Source organism: Amblyomma maculatum, chromosome 2, assembly GCF_055883805.1.
Source record: "Amblyomma maculatum isolate TAMU_Amacu chromosome 2, ASM5588380v1, whole genome shotgun sequence".
Lineage (NCBI taxonomy): Eukaryota > Metazoa > Arthropoda > Arachnida > Ixodida > Ixodidae > Amblyomma > Amblyomma maculatum.
This window is the reverse complement of record NC_139345.1, coordinates 186,472,200-186,486,835: the sequence shown is the minus strand read 5'-3', so window position 1 is coordinate 186,486,835 and position 14,636 is coordinate 186,472,200. Positions and strand designations below refer to the sequence as shown.

The window sequence follows — 14,636 nt, the reverse complement described above, 5'->3', positions numbered from 1 at the left end:
AACGCGCATCGGCTAAGCACAAAGACCACTGTGCCTCAAAGCAGCCGCGGGGAGAAAATGCGAAGAGGAAAAAAATGGCCGACTTTTTCTCAGTACGAGCGTCGGAGGTCTACCGCTATAGTCACCACTGGGGTTGTTTCATGAAATAAATAGATAAGGAGGAATGGGAGCAGAAATGAAGGAAAGTCAGTTGTGACGGAGATACCAGAAATGCCATCCGCGAGCAATGCTGTATTTAACATGGAGGCCGCGTGGTTTTTGGCACGCGATGGCAGACGCGAGACATGTTGAAGTAGCAGGAACGTCTGAAACTATTTATGTTCTTACGGAAATTATAGCATACTCGCGCTTGAGCCATAGGTACTTTCATAGTACCTAGTACCAATTCATAGGTACTTTCGCCTTCATTGAATCCCGGTGTTTGTTAGTTGTTAAGAATAGCTCGGGCACATGCAGAAAAAGTGTTAGGCCTGTTCTTCCCAACAGCAGCTAGAGCCGAACAAGGCTGATTCCTGCCACCTTCTGTAGGCTGTTTTGTATAACTGTCATGATTTATACAACAGCACGATCACTGTAAGCATCACACATGTTGCGAATGTCTTAGGAACTGCGCGTATTTATCGATAAGTGCCAGCCGGAGGTTATACATAATTCAGACGGAGAACCATACAATGCATTGTCACACATACGTTTTTCCTCTATTTTGATCTTCATGCAGGGAATATTGAAATTTTTATCATTGTTATTGCGTCTTGATTTTTCTGACAGTTGCAATAGTTAATAATTTCACATTACAGGAAGAATTCAAAATCGTTTCGCAAAAGACCTGGGTACCATCGACGACCTTCTTCCACCGACTGGTTTGGACATCACCTTTGTAAGTGCTGCATGCATGGCTGCATGAAAAAACAACAACACAAAATTGAAAATGTAAACTAAGCGGTGGTTGCTCCAAAAATGATATCCTTGTATTCCATGAACTGCCAGTGCCGAGCGTATTAGTGAAGACGAGCTATTTCGCAGATCTTCCTGAACCTGCTCGGTGTTCTGGTGGTGGTGGCGGTGATCAGCCCCTGGATCATCATTCCTACACTGATCCTGTTTGTGCTGTTCTTCTATCTGCGCCGATTTTATATGCGGACAGCCAGAGACGTAAAGCGTCTGGAGGGAGTCAGTAAGTAGTACCACTGAAGCTACAAGGACACGTAGTCGGGAATAGCTGGGTGCAGCCGATTTTTTATTGAGCGTTAGCTCTTAGTTTTCACGTTTGGCGATTTCGCGACGGTTCGTCAAGGGTCTGTCATGTGACCCTCAAGGATTTGAGTTAGAATTTCTCAAAGTCCGAAGCAATGTTCACCATGGTGGGTTGTCACTCTAGCCACCCAAGAAGGCGACCACCCTAAGGCTCCAACTATTACTGGCTAGCATTAAGAGAACGAAAAACAAAATGAAATTGATAGTTCTTCAGGTACAGAAATTGCGTATTGAGCTAGAAAAAAAGGTCGCAGTAAAGGATTTCAGACTCATTTATGAAAAGGCACGAATCCCGAGGTTCAAAACCTCGCTAAACCGTCTAACGCTTTTATGTCCAACGTTTTTATGTCAGCCTTTTGTGCTTTCAGTACTAAGAACAGCCGTTGGAGCATAGTGGTTTCTGACCCAGAAATTTCTCGAGCGAAGTGAATACGGAAAATCGCAGCTATACTGCAGCTGATCTCCTCGCGTGGAAAAGTGCATTGCGCGTCGTTGTCTCGATAACTTCTATATCTGCTTAAAAGCTTTCGCCCTCCATATTTGGGTTAATTAACTACGTTGAAATTATTTCCTGTGCTTCCTTATTATGCGGTTACATTGCACAGCAAACGCCTGTTCTGGAGTTGATTCAACTGAGGGGCGTCCGCACTCGACCATGGTTCGTTTTAGAGACTTAGTGGGCAGCAGCATAACGACATAGGCCTTCAGATACGGTGGCATCAGAGAAGCACTGCCATTTCAACTTCGGATTGTTACGTGCAGGGAATAAGATTAACAGGACAAACATTTGACACCTAGGCATTCGTAAATGCTTGCCTGTGCAGTATAGAGATGTAAAAATATGGCCTCAAAAAAGTAACGTTCTGGAATAAGAATAAGAAAACTATGCTGGATGTGGAATCGAAAAAAGTATCTGGAAACAGACTCAGACAGGAGCATTCCTCAAAAGCAAATCCCTGAATCATTACATCATCAGCAGCAAAGTCTATATTCGGGGCAGTTTGAGGTTCGGAAGGGTTAGCTTTTGCAGAGGTTGATGTTGCCGCGCGCCTTAGTTCGGAACCTCTGTTGCTCGTATGTTTTGCATGTATGGTTAGCGATAATTATAAGCAACCATGCTTCGCGTAATATTTGAACGCGTGACGTCGTTTGCGAATGGAAACAAAATTCTTTACATCGGTACTATCATTATGGTAGATGGTAGGAATCAAGAGCACAACATGAAATCTGTATTCCAGCCGAAACAAAACTACAAAACCGTGTGAAAAACTCGACAAAAATATTATTTCGTTATGACGTTTACGACAAAATTTCTCTCTTAAATGTAAGAATTCCTGTAATTCTGTATTACTCACCAGTAGTACTGGAAATTTTTTCGGTAGTACTTTCCTGCAGTCCGTAGTTCTGCAGTACTTTTCTGTTACAAGTATAGAACATTTTGATTGTATGACATACATTCCAGTTGTCGCATCAAAAACCTTACGAATATTCTGTCGGAACAGGAGAAAATAAATGTCCTTTAGTTTTTTCCTGCTGATTTAGGTGCCTGACGGCAGTGAAGTGTTGTATTCTTTTTGTTTTGCTAATGGGAGTACATAATACCAATTATTCCTAAAAGGAAAGCGCAACACTAATACGCTGTAGAGGGAAGAAAAAGGCAGGGTATCACTGCCAACCTTTAGACTGATTCATTTGGAAGCTGAAATTGTATGAAATCTAATTACAGCGAAGAAATGCATGGCCTGAACTGAGAAGAACGCAAAGAAGTAAAAGTGCAAATAGAAATGCCCACATCGCACGTATATGTGCCGCCAAAAAGAGATTTTGCCAGGCAGGCACAGCAAAATTAACAAAGTTGCTTTCGTGTTGTAGAACTGCATTAGCCAAATCGACCAGTGCATTAAAGTGTGTTGAAGGAAGGAAACTGCATCGGAGGGATTTGGTTACTGAATATATTGAAAGTTCACAGCCCAGACACACAGCGCAAAAGGAACACAGGCACCTGCGCACATAAATGTACATTAGCTGGGCCGCCATCAAGATCAAATCTGGTCGGAAGAGTAACAGCTCCCATTCGCACTTTCAATCCAAGCAGGTTGTGCATAAGAATAAGTTATATAAGGTGGTAAAAGATCTTCTCCAGTAAGTAGAAACGAGCTTACCGAGGCCATGAGTAACTATTCAGTAAAGCAAGATTCCGCTGTTCCAGTTTACGCTGGCTATTAGGGAGTGATTATTTGTAGGACTGCTGGTACACGTTGGGTGCCTTTTCACTCAGCTGCCTTGTACGCGTGGTGCTTTTGTATTTGTATTTTCACCTTTGCTTTGTTTTTGAGTTCCTTTCTTCTGTGTTTGTCGTTATTCACTTTCTTATATGATCGTTTCTTCTTAAGAAACAGTTTACAGGAAACTTCATGCTGTCCTGCACTTTCCTTTCGTTTTAAGTCGAGTACTAACTCACCCTACTTTGAGCACTTAGAAGTAGTTAATTGCTTTGCTCACATGCTGTTATGTTTTGTTTTTCTCAGCGCGCAGTCCGGTATTCTCGCACCTGAGTACTTCACTGTACGGACTGACTACGATCCGCGCCTTCAACGCTCAGCGCACGTTCGAGCGCATGTTTGACCTCAAGCAGGACCACCACACTTCGGCCTGGTACATGTTCCTCTGCACGGCCCGCTGGTTCGGCATCACGCTGGACTCCATCTGCTTCGCCTACATCACCATCGTCACTATGTCGCTCGCGCTCTCCTCGGACGGTGAGGACAGACATTCTGGTTCATCCTTTTGGCGCATGCTCGATTTCAGTGTGGAGGCAGTGCCCTCTGTTACCATCACTACTTATCTGGTCAAAATCTTTGGGCGCGACAAGTTAGTTTAACGCAAAAATGATAAGTCAAAAGATACAGAGAAGAGAGAGAAATGATTAGAAAAACTGTAGGGGACGACTGCAATGAAATTCTGACTGTTTTCACGCTCCTCTTGCAAATTTAAAGGGCAACTTCCAAATTTTTTTGACAATCGCGTATTCTGCTAAAAAATTTAGTTTATATTTTCTGCTCTGCCCTGAAGCATCTTACAAAATTTGGGTGCAGTGCGATCATTGATTCGCGCGTAACTCGCTTTCACAACGTGCGCTTTTTATGGCCACAGTTCCGACGATTGCTGCGTGCAACAGTGTTTCTGTGACGTAACAAACATTATACCCCTTACTGCTCACTGCCCCCGTGATCATGAAATTCTGAGGCATGCATTAGGCTATATCAGGCATTGTATGCACTGTGTCATAATTTCTATGCTTTATTTCCGCCATCTAACGCGCGTGCGAGTGGTTTGCCAACACTTTATGTGACTTCACCATTTCGTGAACAGAAACCTCGTTTCTGGCCACGAAACCAGCGTCGGTTTCGAGTTGCTGTTCCTACATTTAAAAATAATTCTACTTGGAATTTTGGAAAAAAAAAAAGTTCTTTTTGTGTGCTTTGGAGTCAGGACAAATCCAGGAATGTAATACAATTAATAACTCGAAATGAGGATAAATCCACCGGAGTTGCCCTATAAGTGCCACGACGCGGTCGCTCTTCCCCGCCTTCACTGATTCACCTTGGTAGGTTCTAAGAATAGAGTAGAATTGAGACAATATGGCTATTACTAAGTGAAAATCTTTTCTATACCTTGAAAAGTTTTACCGCATTTAGCGAATTGGTTTCTACAGACATTTGCGCCTAAACCTCATAAGCTTTCGCCGAAGTTGTTGTTTGAATGAGTAATGTAATAGCTGCTCACTTAATCACATTATTTGCAGGCTCGGTGTCCGGGGGAGGCGTCGGTCTCGCCATCGCCAACGCCCTCATGTTGACCGGAATGTTCCAGTGGGGCGTGAGGCAGTCCGCAGAGATTGAGAGCCAGGTCAGTTCGCAGTGCTGCTCAGACGTAGAACACCTGTAATATATTCGATGACTGTTTGTATTGGACAGCATTTTTCTCAGACATGAATACATTATTCTTTGGCGAGGAAGAAATAACATTTCTTAATCAGTGCCTTTTCCGTTCACCTGTAGCCGTCATACTCTGGAGATGAAAGTTGACGTGAAATGGCATATATAATGGCGATTAAATTGGAAGGCAATTACATAATAAACGTAGGACATATGGGACAAAATGAAGCCAAGCTCACTCCAGCAGGCTTGAAAGCACATTTTCATAGAAATAGTTTCGCCACGAATTTTTATTATTTGAGCGCTTCAAACCACACGCCTTGTTTCTCTGAAAATCCTATCAGCAAAAGAAAGTGGCTGAGGCTTAGCTTGGTTAAGCCTGGTCAGATGCGAAGCATATTGATTGCTAAACTCGGCTTTCCATGGTTACACTTGGCTAAACTTTTCTTTCCTTGGTTACATCTCCTCTGTCGTGACGTCAGCGTATCACGTGGTGTGACGTCACCAGACCACGTGGTCCGCACGGCGTGCAACCGCAGCCGACGGCGCGAGCTGGACCCCCGTCTCTCCTCTGTCATGACGTCAGCGTATCACGTGGTGTGACGTCAACATACCACGTGGTCCGCACGGCGTGCAACCGCAGCCGACGGCGCGAGCTGGACCCCCGTCTCTCCTCTGTCGTGACGTCAGCGTATCACGTGTTGTGATGTAGCATTCCACAGTCTTTGCGCGGCGTGTAACCGTCGCGAAGGGCTGTGGTTTGCCTCTAGCAATATGCTTCGCATAAAAGCTCTTAAACGAGGCCTATTACAGGCAGACCGCCCAGCCAGCTAGCTGGCATATGACAACCAGACGAACGGCGCCTGGCGCAATGGAGCGTTTGTTTGATGCTCTTAGGTGTGTTGGACAGTGTCCTGTGGTGACTGTATGCTTATGGGATTGTGTGTGCAAGCCGCCCTGTGTGCTGCTGGCGAATATGTTTGCTCAGATGTCGGATGCGCCAAAAGGGGTAGTGATGCGGTATAAAAAGTGATATGGTTTCACTGAGGATAGACAGTGCTGATAATAGTCATTCGAACCTGTTATTGCTCAAGAGAGGAAAATAATCTTTACTTAGACAAACAATTTTCCTTCAAAGAATGCAAGAGAGGGTTGTTTTTACAATGACGTCAGATCTTGCGCTGCTTCATAAGAGTGAATCTTAGAGTCTCTAATGTTAGAAAATAATGTGGCGTTTTCAAACGGCTTGCAAGACCAGAGTGTCGGTATCATAGAGCTGTTAATAACTGCAGGCACATCAGCGCTGAAGTAAGGCAATCGATGCCTTGACATTAGCGTATAGATAGAGTCAGCCTCCATGGATCTGAGTAGGCTTAAATGTGAACAAGTGGTGTTAACTCAAAAAATGCGCCCGAAATGAGGGCGCGTAATATCACGTTATCTTTGCACATCATCTGCTCTAAATATTTTGTCGCCCTCAGAAGCGGCTGTTCTGCAGACTACGTTATAAAAATTGCGGAGATTAATCCCGGTTAAACCTTGTTATTCTAACGCACGCTCTGTTAAGCATGACTACACGGTCGTACACTAGGTTTTATTCTTATGCGATCTTCTCACTCAGTCTGCCTCTGACTCGAGCCGATCACGCTTTCTCTTCGCTGCTGCTTCTCGGCGAGCTATATCGGCTGATGATTAGTCTCAGCCTGACGCCTGAGCCGAAGCGTTGACGCTCTGGAACCGGCACGGACCTCGTCCATGGGGAGATTAAGCAAGCAAACGCAGTCTAAGCAGTTAAACCCACCGCCTGGTCACGTGGTATCACAGCGGGGAGCCTCCGTGTCCACGATCTGGACGATCGCTTGATGGTCGAAGGTAGTGCTACTGACAAGGAATACGAAGCGGCCAGTGCTGTGGTATAGAAGCCCTCTTTGCATTTTTTAATATTCTTCTTTTATTATGCACTATTCTATCACCTCAGAATTGCTTGAAAGTTTTTCGCAACACTATTTCCTATCGAATAAATTATATATCATACAGTCTAAATCGGGGTGAGGTCTTAAATTCTTACACATGTACTGAACTCTGGCCAATACCCCACTGTGGGTACGTGCCTTATACATAGAGGCGAGAAGGAAAGGGAGCCTAGCGCCAGGACCGCTTCCGCGGCTCAGGGTCGAACGCGCAGGCGAACGAGGTTAGGAGTTGTGAATATGAAGAGTTCACCTACGCTCTGATAACTGCACGCAGCGTTGGCGGTTTCCTTCGTGCGTCACGAATTACTGCGCAATTTAGACTTGCGTTATCATTTCAGGGCCAGTGTGCTTTGGCTTATAATCGTTATTCCGTTGTCTAGTATTCGCATCGTTGTCGAAGCTTAGGGCGCGTGTCGGATATTGAAATGAAATTGAAGTCCTTTTTATTCTCGCAGCATAACATCTTCAGAGGGGACGCAACAAAAAAAAAAGTGACAATATGCTGCTTAGAGGCCCGCTGTGCGCACTGTGATACTAGCAGACACTGAGCAAGAACAAAGAAATGATAAATACACGCAATTACAGTAGTACAAACCATTTGAACAGGCACAATATATGTCCACGTTATCAGAATAACAGCTTGTAGGGCGAGTTGGTGCATAATACCTAAAACTGCGGCGGAACGTTTGTCTATGTCGCGACGCAGTTCAGTGGAGCACGGTAGCACTATTGCATGGTTTCTCTCTCGACTAAAATGCAGGACTGGTATTAGGGATCTTCTCAAAATATCTTCCGGTATTACACTTTCGTCCCGAAGGTAGCTCATGAGTAAAGAGTGAGTATAGCGAAGTTGTAGGGTATTGACTAGGGACAATAATTAGCGAGAAAAAACCGGGAAAGACTAAATCTGTCTTTTGTTTTTACGTAGATTAAGATATGAATTATATGGGACCATGCGAAACATTTGGAGAAAAACAGTGTTATTACACCAACCGCAGTCCATCTCAGAAAAACTGTTTGTGCCTATACACTGCTTGCTAATGGTGACTCTCTGCACCAGCCGTGCAAAGGAGTGTATTTTACCAGATTTTTTGCACCCAGCCTGTCAGGCAGCAAACGTACATGGAGACAGCTGATAAACTATAATTCACGTCAGTGCCTCGGCAGTGCCCAGGTACTTTTTGCGCTTTACGCTTTTTCCAAGAAAAATTGCGAAAAAGAGAACAGAAATAAATAATAAAATTATCGTTTGAAGGGGACCAGAAGCTACACAACATGCGCTTGCTGTTTACCCTTCTCGTTCTTGTTTGTATGTCAGCAGTACCTTTTATTTATCATGCCTGACCGATTCGCCCAAGAAATCACTCTCCTCAAAAACTTATCTTGTTTGTTTTCCCTGGCAGTTTTAGCTACTCGGTGCGAGTGCCGAAAAAAAGCTAGAAGGAAATTTTTGCTACGCACCAAAACTTAGATGATTCCCGCCAACTTGTGAATAACGTTACCTTCATCATCATCATCATCATCACCCTGATTATACCCACTGCAGGGCGAAGGCCTCTCCCATATTTCTCCACTTAACCCGGTTCTGTGCTAGCTGCATCCACTTGACCCCTGCGAACTTCTTAATCTCATCCGCCCACCTAACTTTCTGCCGCCCCCTGCTATGCTTTCCTTCCCTTGGAATCCAGTTTGTTACCCTCAGCGACCATCGGTTATCCTCTCTTCGCACTACATGTCCTGCCCATGTGCATTTCTTCTTCTTAATTTCTGCTAGAATGTCGGTAACTTGAGTTATTTCTCTGAGTAATGTAACGTTACCTTACATTATGCGAGAGGTGCCTCTCAATTATAGTGGTTTTTAGAAAGCCAGACATGCCCGTTGGAGCCATTCATGTTGAAAGAGGATGATGCTCTGTTTAAATCAGTGCTGTAAACGGCGAGCAGGCTGTGCTAGATCACTCTTCCATCCATCGTGTTGCTACTTTTACAAGACTACGCCGCTCGCACAAAACACAACATATGTCTTGTTTCTCCTTACATCTTCAAAATTAAGGACGGAACGATGCATCGCTGTTCATAGCAATACAGCACCGCACGGTTCTGCCAATTGCTCAGAAGTCTCGAGGCTTTGCCGTGTCGTTGCGCGTCAACTGCCTTTTTGGCGAATAATCTGATTCCCAAGGCTTACAGGAGCATTGCGATATAAACCCAAAAGACGGAATGAGCGATGTTCGTTTCCTAGGACGGTCAGCGGTGTTGACATAGTGCTACAGATTCCAGGAACGTTATTCTAGAATCTTGTCAAAAAAGCTCTTCAAAGAAACAGTTGTAACTTGTTTAATGCTCTAGGTGTTCTGCTTTTTCTTGGAAATTGTAATGAGAGGAAGCGTTCAATGCATAGTTCGCTTTCGAAAGGTGAGGCAATGGAGTTAACATGCAATCTATAATCAATGAAAATTACATAAGGGGCTCAGTTTCCAACTTGGAATACCTTTCAACGTTTTTATAGGGTTTCAGTTCCTTCAAAAGCTACGGCGCTACTGCGCAGGTTCGAAAGGACCCCGCCCTCAATAGGGCAAACGGATAGCTTGCCTCAACTTGTATCGATAGCTGCCCTGATTTTTTTTTCTACTGTTTTCTACCAGCGGGAGATACTGACAATGCACGCAAGTTTCCTTATCTTCCCATATCATCTTTTATTACCCACGGTAGCATTTTTCTTTTCTTGATGTCGATTCCTTTACCCATACAAGGCACCAGCTGCCCGCGCTTGTAAATGCGCGTCCTTTGCAGATGTGTTTTTACTTTGCCAGAATTATTTTATCGAGAGCTACATTGGGCTACCAGTCGAGCATTTCTCGATGGCCGCGAGAGGATTGTTGTGCACATGCCCCGTTACCATGGCAACCGAAGAGGAACAGCAGGTGCGGCGTCCGCTCCACCTTTGGAACCGCGCGTGACGTCACGCGGAGGAGCAGCTGAGAGCATACGCCGATACCATGGTAATGAGAGAGACCCCATGGCACCGGTGGCTACATTTCGCCAAATTGGCAAATTTCAGAAGCCCGTGGCGACATAATATTATTATTGGCGACATGGCGAATTGTTGGCGATTTTCGAATAAGATCTCGCGATGTGGGTTCTTAGCCCAATATCTTCCCAACTTACGAGCAACAATGCTGCCGTCGCGTTTTAGGACAGTAGAATGCGATTGTGGGGTCACACTTCGGCTTCATGCAATTCAGCCGACTCAGCGGCACTGCGCTGCTACGCGTTCGGCTCGCCGTCACTCTTGCGCGCCCTACGCTTGGCTGGGACGTGTTCGAAACTACACTAGGGGTGGTAGTTCCACTCCTAGCAGCCTTGTAGTGGAGCGTCGTAAAATCCCTTCGTTCAGCGAATGCTGACAGAGGCATTTCTCAGTGCAGTGATGGTCCCCTTTTAATGACTGAAAGCAAACTACGACGAAGATCGAGAAAAAAAAGAGAGACGAAGCATGTCAATTGGCCCATCTGAAATAAATGTTGAATGTGGTAGCAATCGCAGCGCAAATTTATTTGGGCTGGTGTGGTGCTCTACAAAGCTGAATCGCCACAACCACAGCATTTCGCCAGGATGCGCTGTCGATCGTTATATTTTTACGAAGGTACAAATAGTGGGTAACGAGACCTGCTATTACACTCAATTCAATTCAATCGTTCAGTCGTGTCCGACTCTTCGTGACCCTATGGACCATGTCACGCCACGCTTTCCGGTCTCTCGCTATCTTCCTAACATCACATAACTTCATCTGCAGTGCCTCGAGGATGCCATCTAACCATCGCGTTCGCTGTCTACCCCTTCTCCGGCGACCCTCAACCTTTCCCAACATCAAATCATTCTCCAGTGACTCCTTTCTTCTCATCAGATGACCAAAGTAGCTGAGCTTTAACTTTATAATTTGACCCTCCAATGAGCAGTCAGGGTTTATGGTGGACAATATCGACTGATTTGATCATCTGGCAGTCCAAGGAATTCTCAAGAGTCTTCGCCAGCACCACAATTCAAACGCGGCAATTCTTCGGCGGTCAGCCTTCTTCACAATCCAACTCTCGCATCCATACATCACAACCGGAAAGACCATAGCACGAGGTATACGGATCTTGGTTGGCAGACTAATGTATCTGCTCTTTACTAGGCGGTCAAGGCTAACCATGGCTCTCTTTCCCAGAAGCAGGCGTCTCTTAATTTCATGGCTGCCGCCTCTTTCCGGGGTAATCTTGGAGCCCAAGAAGAGAAAATCTGTCACTGTTTCCGCCTCTTGTCCCTTGATGCTCCAGGACTTGATATGGCAAGACGCCATCATCTTTGTCTTTTTAATGTTCAGTTTAAGTCCAAACTCCTCACTCTCTTCTTGTACGCGCATCATAAGTCTCTTGAGTTCCACTTCACTTTCTGCCATTAAAGTGGTATCATCCGCATATCTAAGGTTGTTGATACATTTTCCAGCAATCTTCACTCCAGCTGAAGACTCGTCCAGACAGGCCTTCCTAATGATGCACTCTGCATATAGGTTCAATAGGCAGGGCGTCAGTATGCAGCCTTGCCTCACTCCTTTCTCAATCGGAAACCAATCAGTAAGACCATGCCCAGTTCTGACTGTGGCCTCTTGCCCTTCATACAAGTTCCTGAGGAGACAGATGAGGTGAATTGGAACTCCCATCTCTTGGAGAGCTTGCCACAATCTGCTGTGATCTACGCAGTCAAACACTTTCGCATAATCAATAAAGCAGAAGTAGATGGGTTTCTGGAACTCTCTTGTTTTTTCCATGATCCAACGAAGGTTGGCAATTTGGTCTCTAGTTCCTCTGCCCTTGCGAAACCCAGCTTGCACGTCCGGAAGCTCCCGATCCACATACTGCTGCAGCCTACCTTGGAGGATTTTCAACATCACCTTGCTAGAATGCGAAATAAGCGCGATCGTGCGGTAGTTGCAACAATCTTTGGCACTGCCTTTCTTTGGAATGAGGATGTAAACTGACCTCCTCCAATCCTGTGGCCACTGCAGAGTTGTCCAAATCTTCTGACATAATGTATGCAGAATGTTAATAGCGTCATGGTTGATGTTTTGAAGCAACTCAGCTGGAATGCCATCAATTCCGCTAGCTTTGTTCTTAGCAAGGCCAAGGCCCATTCAACTTCACTTTTCAGGATGCCCGGCTCGAGATCAGTAATCACAACTGTCTTATGTTGGGTTTGCACATTCGGGTCCTTCTTGTACAGTTCTTCTGTGTATTCCTGCCACCTCTTCTTTATCTCTGAGGCTTCAGTGAGGTCTTTGCCTCGTTTGTCCTTTATCACATCCAGCTTAGCACAGAAGCTTCCTTTGATATCTTTGATTGTCTTATACAGAGCTCTTGTGTTCCTTAATTGGCTGTTGTCCTCAACTGCTTGGCACTGTACGTTCAGGAAGGCATTCTTATCTCTCCTTGCTATTTTCTTAAAATCCACATTGAGAACATTGTATCTTTCTCTTTCCCCCATAACTTTTGCCATCCTCCTTTCCTCAGCTATTTGCAAAGCCTCTTCAGATAACCAGTTTGCTTTCTTGCATTTCTTTTGCTTTGGAACTACCTTAGTAGCAACTTCTTGTATTATATCACGAACATCAGTCCACATCTCTTCGGGCTCTCTGTTTCTAGATATAATTCTTGAAATCGATTCCTAACTTCCACAGCATATTCTAATGGAATTTGATCTAGATCATACCTGAAAGGCCTATTAGTTTTCTGCGTTTTCCTCAATCGAAGTTTAAATTTGGCAACAAGAAGCTGATGATCGGTGCCACAATCGGCCCCAGGCCTTGTTTTTACTGCTTGTATAGCGCTTCTCCATCTCTACCTGCAAAGAATATAATCGATCTGATTCTTGTACAGACCGTCCGGTGCAGTCCATGTGTGCAGGCGCCTCTTGTGCTGTTGAAAATGAGTATTCGCTATGGTCAGGTTGTTTTCTTGACAAAACTCTACTAGCCTCTGCCCAGCTTCATTTGGCTCGCCAAGACCGAACTTGCTTATAATTCCGGGTATTTCTTCACTCCCGACCTTAGCATTCCAGTCTCCTATGAGAAAAACGACGTCTGATGATGGGGCGCGGTCTAAAAGGCATTGTAGGTCCGCATAAAATCTCTCAACGTCAGCTTCTTCAGCAGTAGTGGTCGGTGCATATACTTGGATAACTGTTATGTTGAAAGGATGACCTTGGATCCGAAGTGAAATCATTCGTTCGTTTTTGGGGTTGTACCCTAGCACTGCTTTGCCCATTCTTCTGTTTACTATGAGAGCGACCCCATTCCTTCTCTTGGATTCGTGCCCACAATAAAAGACATAATGGTCGCCGGAGTTAAATTCTTCCATTCCGGTCCAGTCGAGCTCGCTGATACCCAAGATATCAATGTTCAATCTGTCCAGTTCTCGCTTGACGACATCCAGATTACCTTGCGTCATAGATCTTACATTCCATGTTGCTATGTGATAAATCTCCTTGCAACATCGCACTTTCCGGTCGCTTCCCGACACATCCACAACTGAGCATCCTTTTGGCTTTAACCCAGCCGCTTCATTCGTCCTGGAGCTACTAGGAATCGCCCTTTGTTCATCCCCAGTAACATGTGGGAGGCCTTCCAACCTGGGGGGCTCATCTTCCGGCGCCATATCATTAATGGTATTGTGACTGGCCATAGGGTTTTCTTGGCAGGAAATACTGGAGTGGGTTGTCATTACCTTCTCCATCCATGGATCACTGTCTTGTCGTGGCGGAGGGGCTTGCGAAACTCGATGAAGTCGTGAGCTCTGCTGTGTAGGGCCACCCAAGATAGACAAGTCACGGCAGAGAGTTTTGACAAAATGTGATTCACTGGAGAAGGTAATGGCTATTACACTAAGGCCCCCAAAAAGAAAGCAGAAAGATTAACGGCACGAGTATTTCTCACATTTGTCTGGCTTACTTAGGCATGTTCTACAAATGCGGTGTTTGACGTATGCTACATCCTGCTCACCGATGAGGAGACAGTGCGCCTCAGGAGCCGTGCGCCACAGCTACAGTATACATTTCAGCCGAAGAAACGTTACATCAAACGCGCTTTCTCTATGTTTCACCTGTTGTTGTCATAAGACTGCTTCCACATTATCTGAAATAAAATCATGAAAGAATATCGCCTTCGATGAGAAGAATAAGGGTAGAGAGGGAAACAAATTCAGGACGTGGCATTCAGAAGACATCAGTTCGCAAAAATGCACTCAGTGGCAGCGTTAAACTCGCGTCGCCGTCGGGTGCGGTTGACAGCTTTTTTGATAAACGGCCTTGTACACAATTTGAATTTTATTACAAACTGAGCCTGCAGAAAACGCCACGCACAATTCTCACGTGGCAAAAAAAAAAATAGTTCGCTGTTTAACGTTTTCTGGCCACCTAAATACAAAGCTAATCATCC

At 45.0% G+C, this 14,636-nt stretch overlaps 1 protein-coding gene across 1 annotated transcript in view; it reads left to right on the top strand.

The window, feature by feature from the left end:
* The window catches only part of LOC146200614 (ATP-binding cassette sub-family C member 4-like), a 93,834-nt gene that overhangs the window by 67,285 nt on the left and 11,913 nt on the right, over window positions 1-14,636 (top strand). The window contains exons 18-21 of the mRNA XM_084595575.1: window positions 798-877; window positions 1,024-1,174; window positions 3,783-4,013; window positions 5,060-5,163. Of these exons, the coding sequence (XP_084451701.1) occupies window positions 798-877; window positions 1,024-1,174; window positions 3,783-4,013; window positions 5,060-5,163 (566 nt within the window). The remainder of the gene's footprint in view (window positions 1-797; window positions 878-1,023; window positions 1,175-3,782; window positions 4,014-5,059; window positions 5,164-14,636) is intronic.